Source organism: Hypanus sabinus, chromosome 18, assembly GCF_030144855.1.
Source record: "Hypanus sabinus isolate sHypSab1 chromosome 18, sHypSab1.hap1, whole genome shotgun sequence".
NCBI lineage: Eukaryota > Metazoa > Chordata > Chondrichthyes > Myliobatiformes > Dasyatidae > Hypanus > Hypanus sabinus.
Genome location: NC_082723.1, coordinates 31526151 through 31549831, shown reverse-complemented (window position 1 = coordinate 31549831; position 23681 = coordinate 31526151). Strand labels below are relative to the sequence as shown.

The following is a 23681-nucleotide window of genomic DNA, read 5'->3' as shown; positions in this document are numbered from 1 at the left end:
AACAGAAGGCTTTAATGCCTTGAGAGAATAGAGGTGAAAGTGAGCTAATCAAGGGACAGGCAATTGAAAGTTGTTGATTGATTTAGGAAGTGTTGAGGATGTAGGTGGGAAGGGACTGAACCAAAGGGAATAGAATGGAATTGAGATATGACGCAAGTTCAGTGAGCTGACCCGGGCAGCCACATTTGCGGATCATGGGTAGAAGCGAGAAGTGTGGGATAAGGGAACTTACAGTTTGGTGACAGAGGCTGGGAGTTCTCCAGAGCTGCCGAAGCCAGTGATTGTGTCAGAGACGGTTTCTGATGGTCCGGAGTGGGACTCTCTTAAAGGGGTAGGTATGAGACGTCGCCTGTCCTCAGCAAGGTAGCGGCGAGTGTGCCACACTACAACACCCCTCCCCCTTTTGACTGCAGGTAAGGTTGGGGTTGGTGCAGAGAGAGAGTAGAGGGCAGTGCGTTCAGAGGGGGTGAGAAGAGTGCTGAAATGGAGTCGGTTGATGTCGGCAATTCGAGGTGAAAGGAGCCAGAGTGGGGTGTCCGAGAGAGGAGGAGGGAGATAGGAGAAGGGGTCATCAGCACAGTGTGTGGAAATCTTGCCAAAAAAGTGGGCTTGGAGATGGAGGCAATGGAAGAAAGACTCGTGGCAGAATTGGAATTCAGAGGTGTGGCGGAAGGGGACCATTGCTGAAGAGAAGGTCGGAGGAAATGGTGGAGACACAGCAAGCATTAGAATTGGGATTGAAGATGGTGGCGCCAGAGGAGAGGGGAGGGTTGGGTTGGCTCTGTGGACCCAAGAGACGGTGGAGCCCGAGAGACATGTGGTTGGAGAGTGGTGGTGGGTCAAGGGGAGCCAAGGTCAGTGAGGAAAGTTTCAGCCTAGAGGTGCTGTGACTGTGATCCGGGATAGAGCCAGAGCTAGAGGCCGCGCAGTTTGCAGACTACAGGTGTTCAGGGTCGTAGGAACCAGAACTGGTGGCGGCGGAATCCGGGACCGGATTGGTTCGGGGTTGCTGGAACCGGAGTTGGCGACAATTGTGTCACTGATCCAGAGACACTCGGATCCAATAGCCAGGGTTAGAGTTGTGTGATCTGGGGACATCCAATTGAATCAAGGTCCAAGCGGGAGGGCCGTTCCCAAGCGGGAACCATGTCTAGGCCGTCAAGTTCTGCAGTCTGGAGAAGGGCAATCTGAAACTCACTGGATGCGAGAAAGACAAAGAACTGGCGGCTGAAGGTGCGGATCTGCCGGAGGATGGAATGTCGAGGAGGTCAGGTGGAGGAGAGAGGCCCGGAACTGTGGCAGAGACTGAGACAGAACCACCAGGTATCTGAGAGGGAGGTTGTCTTTATGATTTAGTAGAATAGTTAGTTTTGTTAGCATTCTTCAAAATGTCACCGCATATTACCAATGCCCGCTTGGGAAGAACTGGTACATGTTACAAGATAGAGTGAAAAATACGACTTGCATACTGTTCTTACAGATCAAATCATTACACAGTGCACTGGAGTGAAACAAGGAAAAAAAAACATAGCAGAATAAAGTGTAAAAGTCTTCGAAAGAAAGTAGACAATAAAGTGCAAGATCGTAACAAGATAGATTATCATTCTATCGTACAAGAGGTCCCTTCATGGGTCTGGTTAACGGCGGATCGCAAGCTGTCCTTCAGCCTGGTGGTACAGTACATGCTTTCAGGTTTCTGTATCTCCTGCCCGACGGGAGAGGGATGAAGAGAGAATGTCTGGGGTGCGGGGATCTTTAATTGGTAATTAGCATATTGATGGGCGTGAACCTGACCATTTTCTCTATCTGTTTACATTCTGTTTTAAGAGAACATACAAATGTTCTTTCTTTAAATCAGCTTGCAGAAGGGAATAGTTATTTATAAAAGATCTACTGCTATCCTAGTTGTAAAGGAGGAGGTATGAAGAAGACTGGTTATTCCTGAGTATTACACCAGATCCATGAGCGCAGCAGAGATATTGTGGGATGTTCCTGTGCTGTACTGTTCAATCTTCAATCAAATTGAGCAGATGTTGATACATCAGCACAAAAACGCTCGGATACCTGTGTTTGCCAAAGAGCTGTGCGCTGGTTAATCAAATAAACTTATTAACTGATGTTGATTCAGCCGCTCCCTTGGCACTAATCGCACTCAAATTAATTTAGAGATACTGCGCGGAACAGCAACCCCCAATTTAACCGTGGCCTTATCACAGGACAATTTACAATGACCAATTAACCTACTAACCGGCAAGTCTTTGGACTGTGGGAGGAAACCGCAGCACTCCGAGGAAATCCACGAATCACTTACAGAGGGCGATTGAACTCCAAACTCTGGAGCGTCCCAAGATGTCACACTAACTGATGCTCCCATGGCACCGGAGGACCCCGAAACCTTCACTGTTCGATAAAACTCTCTGCAAATGTTACAATAAAGTCATCACAGGTTGTTGAATCACTACAAATTCATGTTACAAAATTCACTGCTAAGAATGAAAGTAGAAACACGGTGAATATTGATGACGTCTGGCACTGACTACAAACTTCATACCTCCCACGTGTGCCCATGATAAACATCACTTCTCATTTCAGCAGCGTTGCCCCGTGCGATTATCCTGGCACCACAAGAGGGCGCTCACGTCACAGGGATCCCTGCTTCGCTACATCGAGTCTCGAAAGCGGGATGCTGAATCTTCGCAGAAACCAGCCCTTCATATGGAGCAAACTCATTAAATTAGTAATTAAATATCTAAAATCCCTTCTGCCTTTGGTCCATGTCTCTCTAGTCTCTAAGAGCCTCTTAAAAGCCTCTATCCTATTTGCCTCCACCACCAGCTGGGCAGCACATTCCAGACAGCCGCTACTCTAAAATACTTGCCCCTTCGAACACACTCCCTTTCACATTCAATGCATGCCTCTCTGGTATTAGACGTTTCAACCCCGGGGGAATATTTTACTAGCTGCCTGATCTGCCTCTCATAATCTGCTAAACCTCTATCAGATCTCCCCTCGGCCTCTGCCACTCCAGAGAAAACAAACCAGATTTGTCCAGCCTCTCATTCACTAATCCAGGCTGCATCCTGGTAAATCCAAACCTGCACATCCTTCCAGAACAGTGTGCAATACTCCAGGTGTGGCTAACCAGAGTTTTATAAAGCTGCAACATAACTTCCTGACTATTAAATTCACTTTCTGGACTAATAAAGGCAAACCAGTCATATCCTTTAGATCATAAGAAGCAGGATGAGGCCATTCAGCCCATCGAGTCTTGCCCACCATTAAATTATGGCTGATTTATTATCCCTCTCCACCCCATTCCCGTCTTCTCCCAGTAACCTGTGGCATACTGATTAATCTAGAATCAGTCAGCCTCTGCTGCAAATATACCCAATGACTTGGCCTCCACAGCTGTCTATGGCAATGAATTCTACAGATTCACCACCTTCTAACTAAAGAGATTCCTCCCTATCTCTTTTCTAAATGCCATCCCTCCTCCTGAGGACATGCCCTCTGGTCCTGGACTCCCCCACTATAGGAAACATCCTTCGCAGTCTGTCTAGGCCTTTCAGTATTCGATAGGTTTCAATGAGACTTCCCCACTCCACCCCATTCTTCTAAACCCCAGTGAGTACAGACCCAGAGTTATCAAACAGTCCTCATATGTTAACCCTTTCAGTCCCAGAATTAATGTCGTGAACCTCCTCTGGAGTCTGTCCAATGCCAGCACATCTTTTCTCAGCTATGGGCTCCAAATCTGCTCACAACACTCCGAGTGCCTTGTAAGTTCTCAGCATCACATCCTTGATTTTATATTCTAGTCCTCTCAAAATGAATCCTAACATTGCATTTGCCTTCCTCAGCGTCGCCTCAATCTGTGCAGCATTTGGAATGTCGTGTTCAGTTTTGGTCACCTTAAGCTTGGAAAGACCACGAGATATAGGAGCAGAATTAGGCCATTTGGCCCATCGAGTCTGCTCTGCCATTTCATCGTGGCTGATCCATTTCCCTCTCAGACCCAATCTCCTGCCTTCTCCCCATTCCCTTCATGCCCTGACCCATCAAGGATCTATCAGCCTCTGCCTTAAATATGCATAAAGACTTGGCCTCCACAGCTGCTTGTGGCAAAGAATGCCACAGATCCACCACTCTCTGGCAAAAGGAAGTGCAGAGATTTATGAGAATGCAGCCGAGAGTGATGGCTGGAATTACGGGGAGAGTCTAGGAGGTCAAAACTCACTGTTGTTTTTGAGAATGCTGGTTGACCTCACACGGGCGTGCAAGATCATGAGGGTCGTTGAGATGAAAGCATCCAGGCTTGGAGAAGTAAGAACTAGAAGGCAATAGAGTTAAGGTGAGAGGGGAGAGATTTAACAGGAACCTGAGCACAGTGCAGAACAGTACTGCAACTGGTCCAAGATTCCCATCTGCCCAGGCCATTCAACCTTTCCTATTCATGGACCTTGACTGTTGTTAATGTCCCTGCCTCAACAACTTCTTCTGGCAGCTCCTTCAATATAGGGACCACACTCTGGGTGAAAAGGCTGCCCCTCGAGTTCCTACTAAATCCCCTCTCATAGTACTCAGTGCACTCAACCTATCTGGCTCCTTCCCTCATAATTTTATACATCCTATCTGATCCTGAGCACGCACAGACCTGTGCTGTCTCTAAATCACACACACGTTTAACCATCTACACCCTCAGCACCTGAGAAACTTTGGTCCTTTCTGCTGGTCACTAACATGAGGGGATAATTTACAGCATTCAATCTCAGACAGGCCCTTCGGCCCAACCAATCCATGCCGATCACAGTGTCCATGGAGCATCTCAATCTCCTGTGTATGGCCCATATATGCCCGTGGGTCACCATAGTGGTGTAACAGTGCAACACTGTTACAGATCAGAGTTCAATTCTGGCATCCTCTGTGAGTAAGTTTGTTCCTTCCCGTGACCGTATGGGTTCCCTCCCACACCAAAGACGTACTGGTTAATTGGTCATTGTAAATTGTCCCAGGATTGGGCTGGGGTTAAATAGGTGAGTTGCTGTGAGATGCAGCTCAGTGGGCTGGAGGGCCTACTCCGTGCTATATCTCTAAATAAAAAATAAATACCCCTGCAGGTGCAGGTGCCTCCACCCCACGCCCCTGTCCACGTGCTCCTTAACTGGACCAGCCTCAACCCTTTCCTCTGGCAGCTCAGCCGTGCGCTCACCGTCCCCTGCCTGAGAAAGTTGCCCCTCAGGTCCCGTTTAAAATCACAGACAGCAGCTGTGGGTTGAGGAACATGAAGGAGACACGCTCCTTCTCGAAACGGACCCATGGGGAAAAGGAATGTAAGACAGCACTGAGCGGCGGCCTCTGCTCGCATTTAGGTGCTCTGTCATCGGCGTGTTCTGCCAAGCACGGTGGGCATGTGATGTCGGCCTGGAACGTGTGCCAGTACATGTGGGCTGCCCCCAAAGCATCCTTAACACAAACAACACATTTCACTGTTTTCACGTACTTGTGGTAAATAAATGAATGTTGAGTTTCTGGGGGGTAGGTGTTCAGGAAGTCAGGAGCTGTGGTAGGGAAACCGGGAAATAGAACACCAGGCTCAAGACTCACAGCTGGACACTCAAACCTCATTAATTCATTGACCCAAATGTACAACTAGCAGGGGAAAACATCTGGCCTGCTGCGTGTAAACAATAGAAAGAATCATTGCTCGAAGCCAAAGGTAAAACTGATTGAGTGTGACACCGAAGGAATGGGGGGAGGACGGGGAGAGGCTGTACAGAGACCCCAGGGTGTCGCACACGTGCTTAAATGTGACCTTTCAGAAAATCCAGTTCCTGCACCTTCTGTGGTTTTAGCGTGCCCATCACTTCACAGTGCCAACAATCAGAACAGTAGGTTCAATTCCAGCTACTGTCTGTAAGGAGCTTGTAGATTTTCCCTCCCCGTGACCATGTGGCTTTCCTCTGGTGCTTTGGTTATGTCCCATATTCCAAAGATGTGCAAGTAATTTATTTATCTCGCGATATAGTGTGCAACAGGCCTTTCCAGCCAATGAGCTGCCCAGCAACGCTCTGATTTCATCCTAGCCTAATCCTGGGATAACTTACAATGATCAATTGACCCTGCTGAGTGAAACTTGAACTAGGAGACATAGCCTCAAGATTTGGGGGAGCAGATTTAGGACAGAGATGAGAAGAAACTGCTTTTCCCAGTAAGTGGTGAATCTGTGGAATTCTCTGCCCAATAAAACAGTGGAGGCTACGTCAGTAAATGTATTTAAGACAAGGTTGGATAGATTTTTGCATAGTAAGGAATTAAAGGTTATGGGGAAAAGGCAGGTAGGTGGAGATGAGTCCACGGCCAGATTAGCCATGATCTTAACAAATGGTGGAGCAGGCTTGATGGGCCAGATGGCCTACTCCTAATCCTATTCCCTATGTTCCTATAACCTAGTAACCGGTATGACTTTGGATCGTGGAGGGAAACCAGAGCACCCGGAGGAAACACACATGCACTAAGGGAGGAATGTACGAACTGCTTACAGAGGACACTGGAATTGAACTCTAAACTCCGACTCCCCGAGCTGTAATAACGTTGCATGAACTGCTGTGTTACCACACTATAACTTTAATAGGTTAATTGATCACAGGGGTGTCTCTGGGCAGCACAGGTTCCTTGGCCCAGTAGAGCCTGTTACTGTGAAGCGTTGTTAAATAAATTAAATGTGCCTTTGCTTGCTGCATTGCACTTTGAATACCAAAGTACTAATCCAGCCTCGGTCTCACAGTGGAATCAACAGATGTCTGTCCAAGAGGGAAGAAAGCAGCAAATCATAAACACAAGGGATTCTGCAGATGCTGGAAATTCAGAGCAAGACACACAAAATGCTGGAAGAACTCAGCAGGTCAGGCAGCATCTATAGAGAGGAATAAGCAGCCGACGTTCTGGGCTGAGACCCTTCATCAGGGTTGGAAAGGAAGGGGGATGATGCCAGAAAAAGAATGTGCGGGAGGGGATGGGGTACAAGCTAGAAGGTGAAGCCAGGAGGGTGGGGGGAGAGGGGATGAAGTGAGATGCTGGGAGGTGATAAAAGGCTGAAGGAGGAATCTGATAGGAGAGGAGAATGGTCCATGGGAGAAAGGAAAGGAGTGGACCCGGAGGGGGGAGGTTATAGGCAGGTGAGGTAAAGAGGTAAGAGGCCAGAGTTGGGAACAGAAGAGGGAAAACGAGATGAAGGAGGAAATTAGAGGAAGTTGGGGGAATTGATGTTCATGCCATCAGGTTGGACACTACCCAGACTGAAAATGAGATGTTGCTGCTCCAACCTGAGAGTAGCCTCACCGTGGCAGGAGAGGAGGCCGTGGACTAACATGTTGTGGTTTTTGGGGCCTGTGTTGCCAGGACTGATTTCCGTTCGGGGTGGGGGATACTGCATCCCCTGGGGAGTTGTTGAGGACAGAGACTGATTTCACTTGCTACCAGAGTTCTGCTCCTCCTTCCAAGACACATCAAGCTTAAGTTCAGGTTTTCTGTCATTTAACCGTACACACATATATCACCAAATGAAATAACGTTCCTCCAGACCAAGGTGCACACCACCATACTTATAACCGAACACGTGTATACCACCAAACGAAACAACGTTCCTCTAGACCAAGGTGCACAACACCGTACATATAACTTACAGATACAACACAAAGTAATATTGCCACTAATAAATTAACAAGTAAGATGCATTTATGACACAAGTTAAAAAGTAAACAGTATAACGCTACTGTCACTTCATACGTGATGAGATCTGGCTGGTGGCAGGGAGTTCAGTGGTCACACAGGCTGGGAGAAGAAGCTGTTTCCCATCTTAACAGGCTTTGTCCTAATGGTGAACCTGCTGCCTGATGGAAGGGGGAAGTGGGTCAAAGGGACTGTTGGATGGATGGTGGGTAGTGGCGAGGGGATCTTTGACAATGCTAAGGGCCCTGCAGGGATTTTGACACAGATTGGGGAGCTGCTTTGACAAGCACCTTCACTCTGACTAGTGCCCACCCATTTCAATTCAACTTCACTCCCATTCTGAAATGTCTGTCCATGGCCTCCTCTACTGCCAAGAAGAGGCATCATTCAAGTTGGAGGGGCAACATCTCATCTTCCCTCTGGGTAACTTTCAACCTAATGGTATGAACATCAGTCCCTCCAACAGTTAGTTCTCCCCCTCCCTCTTCTTCCACTCCCCATTCTGGCTCCCCTCTGACTCCCACACTTCTCTGAAATACCATCTACACCCGGGGTCCATGGAGTCTTCCATTAATGGGAGGCGTCCGTGGCATAAAAAAGGTTGGGAAGCCCCAATCTAAAGCTTTGCTTAAGTGGATTGAACAAGCGCTAAATATTTCAGTATTTGGACCACTACTTCATCAAAGGGCTAAATTAATTCAGCAGGTCCCCATCAACTCACAGAAAGTATTCTGTAAGGATATACCACAGCTCAGTACAGCAATTGCTCTGCCCATGATCACAAGAAACTGAAGTCATGCCACAGCACGGAAACCAGCCTTCCCTCCGTCAACACTTGTCGCTGCCTCACCAAAGCAGCCAGTATAATCAGACCCTTCTACCCTGGACATTCTCTCATCTCCCCTCTCCCACTGGGCAGAAGATACAAAAGCTTGAATGTATTTCCAGGAAGGAAAGCTGGTATTCTGCAGTTTATTAGACTATTAAATGGTCCCCAGTTCAATCAGATGGACTTCTGACCTCACCATCTTCTTCGCTATGATCTTGCAATTACTGCTTACCTACACTGCACTTTCTCTGTAACTGTCACACTTTACTCTGCACTGTATAATGATCTGATCTGTATGAACAGAATGCAATACAAGCTTTTCACTGGATCTCAGTACATGTGACAGTAATAAACCAATTCCAGTTATGCATACCAACCACCTGGTGTGTGGAATATTTACTCCTTTACACGGCCTCCCTCTCAAACTTACAGCCTCCGGTTTTAGCCACCCTGCCATAGTGAGCAAGCACCGACTCTCTGTGCCTCTCCTCATGTTACATCTCTCATGTCCCATCTCAGACTCCTTCGCTGCAGGTAACTGACCCAGCCTGGCTTACTCACTGGAACCCGGCTACCATCCCTGTGAATGTTTTCTCTTAAAGGGAATCACTGATTGTGGAAAGAACACTAAACATTTATAAAGAAACACACGAGATTCTGCAGTTGCTGGAGGAACTGAGCAGGTCAGGTAGCACCTATAGAGGTTAAAAAACAGTTGACATTTTGGGCCGAGACTCTTCATCGGGACTGGGAGGAAGGGGGAAGATGCCAGAATAAGAAGGTGGGGCAAGGAGAAGAAGGACTTGCCTTCTCATCTATCACCTCCCCTGGCATCTCTCCCCTTCTCCCATGATCCACTCTCCTTTCTGTCACATCAGCTTCCTTCTTCTCCAGCCCTTTTCCTTTTCTACCTTGCACCTCCCAGCTTCTTCGTCCACCTGGCTTTGCCTTCACCTTCTAACATGTCCCCCCACTGAAATGCTGACACTCATTTCCAACAGTGCTGCCTGACCTGCTGAGTTCCTCCAGCATTTTGTGTGTGCCACTCTAAATAATTACTTCTCCTTCCGAGACAGTGCACGAATCGTACAACAGAGGAGGTAAACAGGACAGAATCTGTAATCTTTGAGAAATATGAATATCAAAAATACAACAAATCTGTTAATTTCACTATCTTTTTATTTGAGTCAGGTGAATGGGAAACAAGGACGCACTCCCTTTTATAAATGTAACAATTTAAAATGCAGTTCTGTCATTCTCATAAGCAAAATACGAAAAGCTGCAAAGATGTTTGAAAATGCTTGATAACTTTACTTCATTTGGATATTTTAAACCTATCATAGAATTGGTTCTACAGAAAATCCTAACAAATGTGGAGCACACAAAGAGCTTGTTAAAAACAGCCTATAAAGTTTCAGCAACCAGGCTAATAATTCACTGAACACTGCATAGTAAATAAATCACACACACTTCAGGCATAACAGAACAAACATGCTTCAAGGCATCACTAGCAGAAAGAAATTAAAGATTTTATTTAAAAGGTAAAGTTAAAAAACAGCTTGCATTTCTTTAAGTTTTGAATGTAAACTGGTTGAATGGTACAGATTACGGTATTGCAAATGAACACCCAGAAACCGTGGTAAGCAGGAACTAGGAGGTAGATATATACACATAATGCGAAGTAGGAGCAGGTTTAATGTGTTCCCTCAACTGGAAAACCAGAGGCATCCTTAAAAGCAAAACCAGCTACAATTCTCCGATTTGTCCTGGCTCCTGATCAAGAATTTGCTAGAAAAAGTAGCAATCTGGTTTAATTGTAAATTATTAAAATCTTGAAGAGGAAGGAAAGCAGATGTTTTCAGTAACACAAGCGATTCTGCGGATGCTGGAATTCCAGAGCCACACACATAAAATGAGAGAGGAACTCAGCAGGTCAGATGAAGGGTCTTGGACCAAAGTGATGCTTATTTAATCCCCTCCATAGATGCGCCAGACCTTCTGAACTCTTCCAGCATTTTGTGTGTGTTAGATGACATTATAAAGAGGATCTACGAAGATTGATGAAGATGGATTTGGACAACCAATAAATTATTTACAGTGCTACAGTAAAACAGACTCTTCAGCAGAAGAGTGTCAGATTTAGCTGGTCACACTTTTGGATTTTCATTGTTTGTAAACTGCAGTACGAGTCTAACTGTATGTTTAACTCAGCTTTAACCATCCTTAGAGTCGCCGTGGAACCCATCCAAAGCGTGCCTGCTGGTTAATGAGAAGGAATGTCAATCGTGATGACAGAGGTGGAGAGGCAGTGTGCATAGAGGATAGAGGAATGGGGACCTAATGTCTCAGATTAAAAATCACCTGGCCCCTGGTGGTACTGGTCTGATTAATATTCTCAGCAATGTAAATAAAAACAAGCAGCACCTCAAACCAACAAATCAGGCATAGGCTACATGGGGAGCTGACACTGAAAACAAACTAAGCCTGAGTAATGGCTGCTCTACATCATGAGAAATAGCTCTGAGGGTCAGTCAATGTCAAGGTCACTATCGTCACTACGGCACACCGAGGCACTCTTAATGGACATGGGTGACACAGCATCCTTCTCCGGCAGCACGCCGTACTCGCGCAGAAATGACTCCAGGTCAGCAGCGAAGAAGTCATACCCAAGCTGGTCGGTGATGCGCACAAAGTTGCCGATCAGGTCACCGCGCTTGTAGACCAGGAGAGCAGGCAAGGCGTTGTCAGTGAACCGGGCACTGGCACCGATCACAGAGCTACGGACCTTGCAGAACTTTACCAATGGGTAGTCAGAGGCCAGGCAGATCAGGCAGCCATTCATGGCTTCACAGCCCGGCAGTTCATCCTCGTAGATGTGAACCACGATCAGAGTGTTCTTCTCCTCTTTATCAATTGTGTCTAGAAAGTCCTCAGAGCTGGTGAGCTCGTAGAACTGCTCAAAGCGCTTTCCGCTATAGAGGTGCTCCCTCATCTCCTTCATCCGCTGCTTGCGGTACTGCTCCAGAAACACCTCGTCGTCCTTCTCATTCAGCATATTGCATTCTTTCAGTGTCAACTACAAAACAAATCAGCAAAACATTAGGGTAACTGCTTCAGTATGCCTGACTATACGACATATTTTTTGACAACTACAGTTAAAGCATTGGAACAATACAAGAAATTATAGCATTAAAACATTTGCAAAACCTAAAAATGTGTATTTTGACATTTAAAACATTTTACAGCCCCTTCCAAACCCACCATCTCTACCAGTTAGGATGAGGGCAGCAAACACTTCAGTCTGGATATTGTCCTTATAAGACATGGAGGCAGAGCTAGTCCATTTGGCCCATTGAGTCCGTTCTACCATTCCATCACGGCTGGTTTATTTTCCCTCCCAACCCCCTTCTCCTGCCTTCTCCCCCGTAATCTTTCACGCCGACTAATCAAGAACTGATCAACCTCTGCTTTACGCAATGACTTGGCCTTCACAGCTGTCTGTGGCAATGAATTGCACAGATTCACCACTCCAAGCTAAGGAAGTTCCTCGTCATCTGTTCTAAAGGGACATACTTCTCTTCCGAGGCTGTGCACTCTGATCCTAGACTCACCCACTACTGGAAACATTCTCTCTACGCTCAACCCTACCTATACCGTTCCAGCCCAACAAGCTGACAATGCCCAAATACAGCCATGTGACCAATTAACCTACTAACCTGTACATGCTTGGAATGAGAGAGCACCCAGAGGAAATCCACGTGTCATGGGGAGCACATACTAACTCCTTACAGGTAACAGAGAGACTGCACTGTAAAAGTGTTACACTAAACACTATGTAACTAAGTGCACTCCCCGAATGCCTGGTGTTCACTGCGTGGATATTAACCTTGCCATTGACTTTGTCCTGGACCACCTTCTGCTTGTGGAGCTCCTTCTGTTCGTCCAGGTGAGAGCGACAGCTCATCGACAGCTTCTTGATGAGCCGGTGGACCTCTCGGCGCTGTTCGGCACGCTGCTCCGTTTCCAGCTGCTTGAAGCGCCGCCAGTCGTTGATGACTCCTTTCGGACCTGAGCAGAGAAGGGGGTCGACACAGGGCTTTTAACAAAACAGTCGCCCTGGCTGCAGAGCAACAGTGAAGAGACTATTACCAGAGTTCAGACTCACTCTATTTCTTGTGTGTGGCCTTGTGTGAGGGTACACAATAGCTCTTCACTCCCTGGAGAATGACAATGAGGAGATTTGATAGAAATACTGTATACAACATTGAGGGGTATAGATTGGGTAAATGCAAGCAGGCTTTTCCCACTAAAACTAGGGGTCATGTGTTAAGGCAGAAAGGTTGAAGGTTTAAGGGTTAGGGGGAACTTCTTCACTCAGAGGGTGGTGAGCGTGTAGAACACACTGCTAACGGAAGTGGTGGATGGGGGTTCCATTTCAACCATAAAGAGAAGAGTGGATAGGTACATGTATGGTAGGGGCCTGGAAGGCTATGGCAAAGGAGCAGATCGATGGGACCAGGTAGAATGACAGTATGGAACAGACTCAGAATGGCTGAAACGTGATCTACAACTCCATACATTGACACATACTTGGTCACTGCTTGCACCAATGACTGAAATCCGAGCACATGCTGGGGTCTGTCCGCAGGTGTTGCCACAGTTCAGGAACCAAATCTCATATTCACAACTTATTAACTCCAACCGGTAAGCCGTTGGAATATGGGAGGAAACCCACATGGTCACGAGAAGAACATATTGAAAGTGGTGGGAATGGAATCCCAATATTATGGTTGGCGGTGTAAAGCGTTACGCTGAACGCCGCACTAGAGCATCCAGGGAGGGTCACACTGTAGCTCCACTATTTCAGGGAGTTAATGAGCACCTTCCACAAGCAGCTTTGGAGATTCGTTTTAGCTTACAGACAGACAGACATACTTTATTGATCCCGAGGGAAATTGGGTTTCATTACAGTCGCACAAAGAATAGTGAAGAAATATAGCAATATAAAACCATAAATAATAATAAGTTAATCATGCCAAGTGGAAATAAGTCCAGGACCAGCCTATTGGCTCAGGGGGTCTGACACTCCGAGGGAGGAGTTGTAAAGTTTGATGGTCACAGGTAGGAATGACTTCCTGTGACGCTCAGTGTTACATCTCGGTGGAATGAGACTCTGGCTGAGTGTACTCCTGTGCCTAACCAGTACATTATGGAGTGGATGGGAGACATTGTCCAAGATGGCATGCAACTTGGACAGCATCCTCTATTCAGACACCACCGTCAGAGAGTTAATATCCAATCAAAGACCACTTTATTAAAATACAAGCAGAGTTTAAAAATCTCCAGAGCTGGACATTTCATTATTTTGCAAAACAACGTGATGTACTTCAGTGAGAAACAATGAACTGCAATGAGGTCTGATAACTGCACTTCCTCCGAACCCATCGACTTGACAACAGGTTCATCAGCAATCCTCAGAAAATAAAAAACCTCTGCTTTTTTTTTTAAAAAAAACATTGCACATTTAATCAAACACCAAAGTTGTAATATTTAGGGTCTCGGCCTGAAAAGTCGACTGCTTATTCCCTTCTATAGATGCTGCCTGATCTGCTGAGTTCCTCCAGCATTTAGTGTGTCTTGAAATTTGAACAGGTACATTTGGAGTTAACATCCATAGCATGGCCACCAGACTCAGTTACTTTCCCCAAGCAGTAAGGCTGATCAACACCTCCACCCACTAACCCACCCCTCCACACCCCCAACCACTACTACCTTATCATTTCCTATTGGAGTCACCTTATGTACAGACACTCCTGTCCCTAGCATCACTTTATGGACAATCAGTCAATGTATAAAAGCACTTATGTATTTATAATTATTGTGCTTATTATTGTGTTCTTATCTTATTGTGTTTTTTTTTTGTGCTGCATTGGATCTGGATTAACAATTACTTCATTTACCTTTACACTTGTGTGCTCGAATTGAGATTAATCTTGAATCTTGAATGCTGACCTGATTAATGTGCGAGAAGGCTGGTCCCAACGCCGTCCTGCTCCAGGTATTGACAATCAGCAAATGAACACAAGAAATAGGATCAGAATTAGGCCACTCGGCCCAGTGAATCTGCTCCGCCATTCAATCATGGTGATTTGTTATCCCCATTCTCCTGCCTTCTTTTTGTAACCTTTGACGCCCTTACTAATCAAGAGCCTATTGACTTGGCCTCACTGCCATCTGTGGCACTAATTCACCACACTCTGTCTAAAGGAGTTCCTCCTCACCTCAGTTCTAAATGGATGTCCCTGTATTTTGAGGCTATGCTTTCAGATCCTACACTCACCCACTACAGGAAACATCCTCTCCACATCCACTCTATCTAGACCAGGGGTCAGCAACCCGCAGCTCCGGAGCCGGTTGCGGCTCTTTCATCTCTGTGCTGCAGCTCCCTGTGGCTTTGGAAAATAAATGATGAGTATTTAATTAAAATGAATTTTATGTTAGTTTGTTAGTTTTTGAAATGTAATTCTAAATTTGAAGATTATGGTGATCTTGTACAATCTAAATAAAACGTGTTTTTTGTTGCTATTAATATACGTCACCACTGCCAATGCCTGACACCCACCAGTGCGCGATTTCTTTAATTTTTTGATCCAAGGTAGGCTAACTATGGAAAATTCTAAAAAAAGAAAAGTGACTGAAGAAAACAGAACGTTTAATGATACGTGGGCAGATTCATTTGCTTTCACTGCTGACGAGACTGGTTTACCGGTATGCTTAATATGCAATGAGAAACTAGCAAACAACAAAAAGTCAAATGTCGCAAGGCATTTCCAGAATAAACACGCAGCCTTTGCTCAAAAACATCCGGATGGAGATGAGAGAAAAAAAGCCGTTTCGGAACTGATGCGGAAGGTTGGTCTGAGCAAAAATCATTTCAAGAAGTGGATGAAGTCTGGAAAATCAACGACATATGCTAGTTTTGTTGCCGCTCAGGAAATAGTCAGGCACAGGAAGCAGTTTACAGATGGTGAATGTATAAAAGAATCTTTCATTAAGATTTCAGAACATCTATTCACGGACTTTAAAAACAAGAGTGAAATTGTGCAGAAAATCAGGGATATGCCCCTCTCTGCAAAGACTGTCAAAGACAGAACCATAAAAAAGGCAAAAGACATCACAAGATTGCAAATTAAAGACATCAATTCAGCTGTGGCCTACTCGAGACAAAGGTGATATTGAAAAATAGTGCTGTTCTGCCGGTATGTAAACTCTGCCGGGCCACAGGAAGAAATGATTGAGTTGATACCTCTAAAAGGACAAACATGGGGGGAGGACATCTGTGAGGCTGTCTTGAATTGTTTAAGAGCCAAAGGAATAAAGACCACCCACCTGGTGTCAGATGGGGCACCAAGTATGACAGGAGTGCACAAGGGATTTGTGGCTTTACTGCAGAAGTCGCTGGACAGAAAGCTGCTGACTTTTCACTGCATCTTGCACCAAGAGGCACTGTGCGCTCAAACATTTCCTCCGGAATGCACAGAAGTAATGGATGTTGTCATCCAGATTGTCAATAAAATAATGGCAAAAAGTTTAAATCACCATCAATTCCGTTTGTTACTGGACGAGCTGGGAAGCGCATATTCTGATCTCCTGCTGCACAACAAAGTCCGGTGGCTGTCAAGAGGGGAGGTGCTGAAACGCTTTGTCGCGTGTCTGGAAGAAGTGTAAACTTTCCTGGGCAGCAAAGGGCTCACCTTTCCTGAGCTGGAACAGCCAGAGTGGCTGGAAAAGCTACACTTCATGGTGGACATGACAGCGCACCTGAACACGCTGAACACAGCTCTTCAGGGGAAAGGACGCACAGCCCTTCACATGTTGGAGGATGTTTTGGCATTCGAGCGCAAGTTGACAGTGCTTGCCAGAGATTTACAGAAAGGCACATTGTCTCACTTCCCCAATTTGAGAGAGTTCAAACAAGCTCACGACATGATAAATTCGGAGTATTTACATTCAGCAATCATCGCAATGCAAACATCGTTTGGGAAACGCTTCTGTGAGTTCAGAGGGGAAAAAAAAACACATTATCCTTCCCGGTCACTCCCCTAAGCATCGACCCATCCCTACTGAATACGACTGCATTGGCAGGTGTGAGTCAACCTGATCTTGAGATGGAACTGGCCGACATAGCCGACAAAGACATATGGGGGTCCAAGTTTAGACGCTTGACAGCAGACCTCGAAGATGTTGCCCGTCAGAAGGCCATTCTTGCTCAGAATCACAAATGGAGTGATATTGAAAACCTCCTAAAACCGGACAAACGTGTTCGAAACATGGAATGCTATGCCCGACATTTATGTAAACATTAAAAAGTATGCGCTTGGAGTCCTGTCGATCTTTGGGTCCACATATGTATGTGAGCAGGTGTTCTCCAACATGAACTTTATTAAAAACAAACATCACGCATGCCTCACAGATGACAGCTTGCGATCCTGTGTAAAGATGATGGTGACGTCATACAGCCCTGATGTGCAGACGCTGTGCGCTGAGGTCCAGGAGCAGAAATCCCATTAACCAAGTATGATAAATATTTTAATTGCCTATTATTTTACGTATATTCATATTTTTTCATTGTTCAGTGAAATAGTCCTTTTATTTTTCAGGTTGACAGCTGGCTGACGTTATTTTTGGTTTGCTGCTCGCGGACAAGTTCGGCGTTTTTCATAAATACAAGGAGGACTCAAATAGACATTGAGTATTTTACTTAAAAGTAACCTTCAACCCAACGTCTTTTTTTTGGAGTTCAAAATGTTTTTGTTGCATGCAGAAAAATTTCGTTTTCTCTGCAGGAGTTCATCGATTTCATAAATGCAACGCATTATAGTTTGTTTATACATAGCATAAAGGCAAAAAAAAACCCGTTGTATGCAGTGTTATTTCATTTCGGGTTTTGCCGCTCCCAGTGTTTTCTTTTCTGTGGGAAATGGGTCCAAATGGCTCTTTCAGTGGTAAAGGTTGCCGACCCCTGATCTAGACCTTTCAATATTCAATAGGTTTCAATGAGGTCCTCCCCACCTCATTCTTCTAAACGCCAGTGAAAATAGGCCCAGAGCAATCAAAAGTTCCTTGTGCATTAACCCTTTTATTCCCGAATCATTCTCATAAGCTTATGAATAATCTCCAATGCCAGCACATCTTTTCCTATAAAAGGAGCCCAAACCTGCTCACAACTCTCCAAGTGTGGTCTGATCAATGCCTTATAAAGAATCAGCATCACATCCTTGCTCTTATATTTTGGTTCTCTCGAAATGAATGCTGACGTTGCATTTGCTTTTCTCACTACTGACGCAACCTTTAAGGAATCCTGCACAAGGATTTCCAAGTCCCTATGCCCCTCTGATTTTTGTATTTTCTCTGTTCAGAAAACAGCCTTTATTCCTTCTAACAAAGTGCATGAACATACACTTCCCTACATTATCATCTGCCACTTCTTTGCCCTTTCTCCCAATCTATCCAAGTTCTTCTGCAGACTCGCTGTTTCCTTAACACTACCCTTCTCTCTACCAATCTTCATTATCATCCGCAAACCTGGACACAAAGACATCAATTCTGTCATCCAAATCGACATAGAGTATAAAACAAAAAAGAGCAGTCCCAATACCGACCACTTGTCACCGGCAGCCAACTAGAATAGGCCCCCTTCATTCCGACTCTTTGCCTCCTCTCAGTCAGCCAATCTTCAGTCCATGCTAGTACATTTCCTGTAATACCATAGGCTCTAATCCTGATAAGCAGCCTCATGTATGTCAGCTTGTCAAAGGCCTTTTGAAAATCCACGTAAACAACACCCACTGAATCTCCTTTGCCTATCCTGCCTGTTATATCCTCAAAGAATTCCAACAGGCAAGGTTTTCCCCTAAGGAAACCATGCTGACTTTAGCCTATTTTATCATGTGCCTCCAACCACTCAACTCAGACTAACAGGGCTATAATTTCCCTTCTTCCTTCTTAAGAGAGGAGTGAATTTGCAATTTTCCAGTATTCTGGAACTATTCCAGAATCTAGTGACTATTGAAAGATCATTACTAATGCCTCCAGAATCTCTTCAGCTGTGTCTTTCGGAACTCTAGGGTGTCGTCCACCTGGCCCAGGTGACTTATCAGACCATTCAGCTTCCAAAGAACCTTCTCCTTAGTAACAGCAACTACACCCACTTCTGCCCCCGACACTCTCGAATTTTTGGCATACTGCTCATGTCTTCCACGTAAAGTTCCTCTGCCATTTCGTTGTCCCCTATTACTGCCTCTCCAGTGCCATTTTCCAGTGGTCTAATAACCTCTCTCCCCTCTCTTTTACTCTTTTTAAATATATTTCAGAAAATAACTTTTGATATCCTTTTTTGCTTATTGGCTACTTTGCCTTTATATTTCATCTTTTCTCACATTATGGCTTTTTTTAAAGTCACCTTCAGTTGGTTTTTAAAAACTTCCAAATCCTCCAACTTCCCACTAATTTTTACTGTTATATGCTCTCTCTTTTCCTTTTATGCTGTCTTTGACTTCTGTTGTCACCCACAGTTGCATCATCCTGCCTTTAGAATACTACTTCTTCCATGGGATGTATCTAACCCGTGCCTTCCAAATTGCCCCCATAAACTCCAGCCATTGCTGTTCTGCCATCATCCCTGCCAGTGTCCCATTCCAATCAACTTTGGCCAGTTCCTCTCTCATGCCCTTGTAATTCCCTTTACTCCACTGTAATACTGATACATCTGATTTTAGCTTCTCAAACTGCTGGGCGAATTCTATCATATTATGATCACTGCCTCCCAAGGGTCCCTTTACCTTACCTAATCAAATCTGGATCAATACGCAAAAGCCAATCCAGAATTGCCTTTCAAGTGGGTTCAACTACAAGCTGTTCTAAAAAGCCATCTCATAAGCATTCTACAAGTTTCCTCTCTTGGGATTCAGCATCAATTGGATTTTCCCAATTTACTGATTATTGAAATCCCCCGTGAGTATTGTAAAACCGCTCTCATTACATGTCTTTTCTATTTCACATTGACATTTATATGCCACATCGTGGCCACTGACTGGTGGCCTGTATATAACTCCATTAGGGTCTTTTTACCCTTACAGTTTCTTACCTCTATCCACAAGAATTCTACATCTTCCAATTCTATGTCACCTTTCCTAAGGATTTGACTTCATTTTTTACCAACAGAACCACCCACCCAGTCCTGCTAAACTCTGTCCCAGGCTTTGGCAGGTTGCAGCTACAACTAAATGCTGGGTGCAAATCTCCTGTTCAATAATTCTCCTCCTGTAAACAAGTCATGGCACAGAAACAACCCCTTCAGCCCACTAAACAGTACACCGAGTACCCATCTATAGGGGTCCCATTTGCCAGTTGTGGGCTATGACGTATAATCAACACTTTTCCCATTGCTTATCTCATTACTACCCTCCTTCACTAACACCGTTGACTCATCAGTAATTTCATGCTTGCTGCTTTCCGTCCTGGCAGGGTCGTTACTCAACCAGCTCCAAGAGGGGCACTAGCCTCCCCACCAGCAAGGCTATCCTCAAAAAGGCGGCATCCATCATGAGGGACTCCCACCACTCAGGGCATGCCCTCTTCTCCCTGCTGGCATCAGGAAGAGGTACAGGAGCCTGAAAGCCCACACTTAATGCTTTAGGAACAAATTCTTCCATCAGATTTCTGAATGGTCCATGAATCCATGAACATGACCTCACTATTTTGCACTACTAATTTACTATATATATTTCTTATTGTAACATAGTTTTTTTGTGTATTACACTGTACTCCTTCCAGAACTAGAGACCACAGTTCAAGAATAAGGGGTAGGCCATTTAGAACAGAGATGCAGAAAAACTTTTTCACCCAGAGAGTGGTGGATATGTGGAATGCTCTGCCCCAGAAGGCAGTGGAGGCCAAGTCTCTGGATGCATTCAAGAGAGTGTTAGATAGAGCTCTTATAGATAGCGGGGTCAAGGGATATGGGGAGAAGGCAGGAACGGGGTACTGATTGTGTATGATCAGCCATGATCACAGTGAATGGTGGTGCTGGCTAGAAGGGCAGAATGGCCTACTCCTGTACCTACTGTCTATAAAACAATAAATTTCATGACATACACTGTAACTGCTGTTGCTAATAAAGTGGCCATTGAATAGATGTTTGTGGTCTTCTGCTGCTGTTGAACATCCAATTCAAGGTTCAATATGTTGTGTTTCCAGATGCTCTTCTGCACAACACTGTTGTAACGTGTGGTTATTTGAGTTTGTCACCTTCCTGTCAGCTTGAACCAGTCTGGCCGTTCTCCTCCGACCTCTCTCATTAACAAGGCATTTTCACCCACAGAACTGCCGCTCACTGGATGTTTGTTTCCTTGCACCATTCTCTGTAAACTCTAGAGACCGTTGTGTGTGAAAATCCCAGGAAGTCAGTGGTTTCTGACACATTCAAACCACCTCGCCTGGCACCAACGATCATTCCACAGTCAAAGTCACTTAATTCACATTTCTTCCTCATTCTGATGTTTGGTCTGAAGAATAACTGAACCTCTTGACCATGTCTGCATGCTATAATGCATTGAGTTGCTGCCATATGATTGGCTGATTAGATGTTTGCATAATCAAGCAGGTGTAAAGCTCATCCCTTATTTTCCAGCATTCAGTCTCTCATCTCCATTGCCAACCATCATTCTTCCAGCACTCAATCTCTCATCTCCAACACTGACCGTCCCTCATCTTCCAGCACTCAATCTCTCATCTCCATCACTGACCATCCCTCATCTTCCAGCACTCAATCTCTCGTCTCCATCACTGACCATCCCTCATCTTCCAGCACTCAATCTCTCGCCTCCATCACTGACCGTCCCTCATCTTCCAGCACTCAATCTCTCGCCTCCATCACTGACCATCCCTCATCTTCCAGCACTCAATCTCTCGCCTCCATCACTGACCATCCCTCATCTTCCAGCACTCAATCTCTTGTCTCCATCACTGACCATCCCTCATCTTCCAGCACTCAATCTCTCTTCTCCATCACTGACCATCCCTCATCTTCCAGCACTCAATCTCTCGTCTCCATCACTGACCATCCCTCATCTTCCAGCAATCTCTCGTCTCCATCACTGACCATCCCTCATCTTCCAGCACTCAATCTCTCTTCTCCATCACTGACCATCCCTCATCTTCCAGCACTCAATCTCTCATCTCCATCACTGACCATCCCTCATCTTCCAGCACTCAATCTCTCTTCTCCATCACTGACCATCCCTCATCTTCCAGCACTCAATCTCTCGCCTCCATCACTGACCATCCCTCATCTTCCAGCACTCAATCTCTCGCCTCCATCACTGACTACCCCTCATCTTCCAGCACTCAATCTCTCGTCTCCATCACTGACTGTCCCTCATCTTCCAGCACTCAATCTCTCGTCTCCATCACTGACTACCCCTCATCTTCCAGCACTCAATCTCTCTTCTCCATCACTGACCATCCCTCATCTTCCAGCACTCAATCTCTCTTCTCCATCACTGACCATCCCTCATCTTCCAGCACTCAATCTCTCGCCTCCATCACTGACCATCCCTCATCTTCCAGCACTCAATCTCTCACCTCCATCACTGACCATCCCTCATCTTCCAGCACTCAATCTCTCGCTTCCATCACTGACCATCCCTCATCTTCCAGCACTCAATCTCTCATCTCCATCACTGACCATCCCTCATCTTCCAGCACTCAATCTCTCTTCTCCATCACTGACCATCCCTCATCTTCCAGCACTCAATCTCTCGTCTCCATCACCGACCATCCCTCATCTTCCAGCAATCTCTCGTCTCCATCACTGACCATCCCTCATCTTCCAGCACTCAATCTCTCTTCTCCATCACTGACCATCCCTCATCTTCCAGCACTCAATCTCTCTTCTCCATCACTGACCATCCCTCATCTTCCAGCACTCAATCTCTCGCCTCCATCACTGACCATCCCTCATCTTCCAGCACTCAATCTCTCGCCTCCATCACTGACCATCCCTCATCTTCCAGCACTCAATCTCTCGCCTCCATCACTGACCATCCCTCATCTTCCAGCACTCAATCTCTCTTCTCCATCACTGACCATCCCTCATCTTCCAGCACTCAATCTCTCGTCTCCATCACTGACCATCCCTCATCTTCCAGCACTCAATCTCTCGTCTCCATCACTGACCATCCCTCATCTTCCAGCACTCAATCTCTCGCCTCCATCACTGACCATCCCTCATCTTCCAGCACTCAATCTCTCGCCTCCATCACTGACCATCCCTCATCTTCCAGCACTCAATCTCTCGCCTCCATCACTGACCATCCCTCATCTTCCAGCACTCAATCTCTCGCCTCCATCACTGACCATCCCTCATCTTCCAGCACTCAATCTCTCGTCTCCATCACCGACCATCCCTCATCTTCCAGCAATCTCTCGTCTCCATCACTGACCATCCCTCATCTTCCAGCACTCAATCTCTCTTCTCCATCACTGACCATCCCTCATCTTCCAGCACTCAATCTCTCTTCTCCATCACTGACCATCCCTCATCTTCCAGCACTCAATCTCTCGCCTCCATCACTGACCATCCCTCATCTTCCAGCACTCAATCTCTCGCCTCCATCACTGACCATCCCTCATCTTCCAGCACTCAATCTCTCGCCTCCATCACTGACCATCCCTCATCTTCCAGCACTCAATCTCTCTTCTCCATCACTGACCATCCCTCATCTTCCAGCACTCAATCTCTCGTCTCCATCACTGACCATCCCTCATCTTCCAGCACTCAATCTCTCGCCTCCATCACTGACTACCCCTCATCTTCCAGCACTCAATCTCTCGTCTCCATCACTGACCATCCCTCATCTTCCAGCACTCAAACTCTCGCCTCCATCACTGACCATCCCTCATCTTCCAGCACTCAATCTCTCGTCTCCATCACTGACCATCCCTCATCTTCCAGCACTCAATCTCTCGCCTCCATCACTGACCATCCCTCATCTTCCAGCACTCAATCTCTCATCTCCATCACTGACCATCCCTCATCTTCCAGCACTCAATCTCTCGCCTC

The 23681-nt window shown here is 45.8% G+C and overlaps 1 protein-coding gene across 7 annotated transcripts in view; it reads right to left on the bottom strand.

Annotated features, from left to right (window-relative positions):
- Nucleotides 1-9718: 9718 nt before the first annotated feature.
- The window catches only part of pdcl (phosducin-like), a 42219-nt gene continuing 28256 nt past the window's right edge, over nucleotides 9719-23681 (bottom strand). For all 7 annotated transcript variants that reach the window (XM_059993990.1, XM_059993991.1, XM_059993988.1 and 4 more), the window contains 2 exons: nucleotides 12444-12625; nucleotides 9719-11633 (listed from right to left, as the gene is read on the bottom strand). In XM_059993990.1, coding sequence (XP_059849973.1) covers nucleotides 11085-11633; nucleotides 12444-12625 — 731 coding nt within the window. In that variant the 3' untranslated portion in view covers nucleotides 9719-11084. The remainder of the gene's footprint in view (nucleotides 11634-12443; nucleotides 12626-23681) is intronic.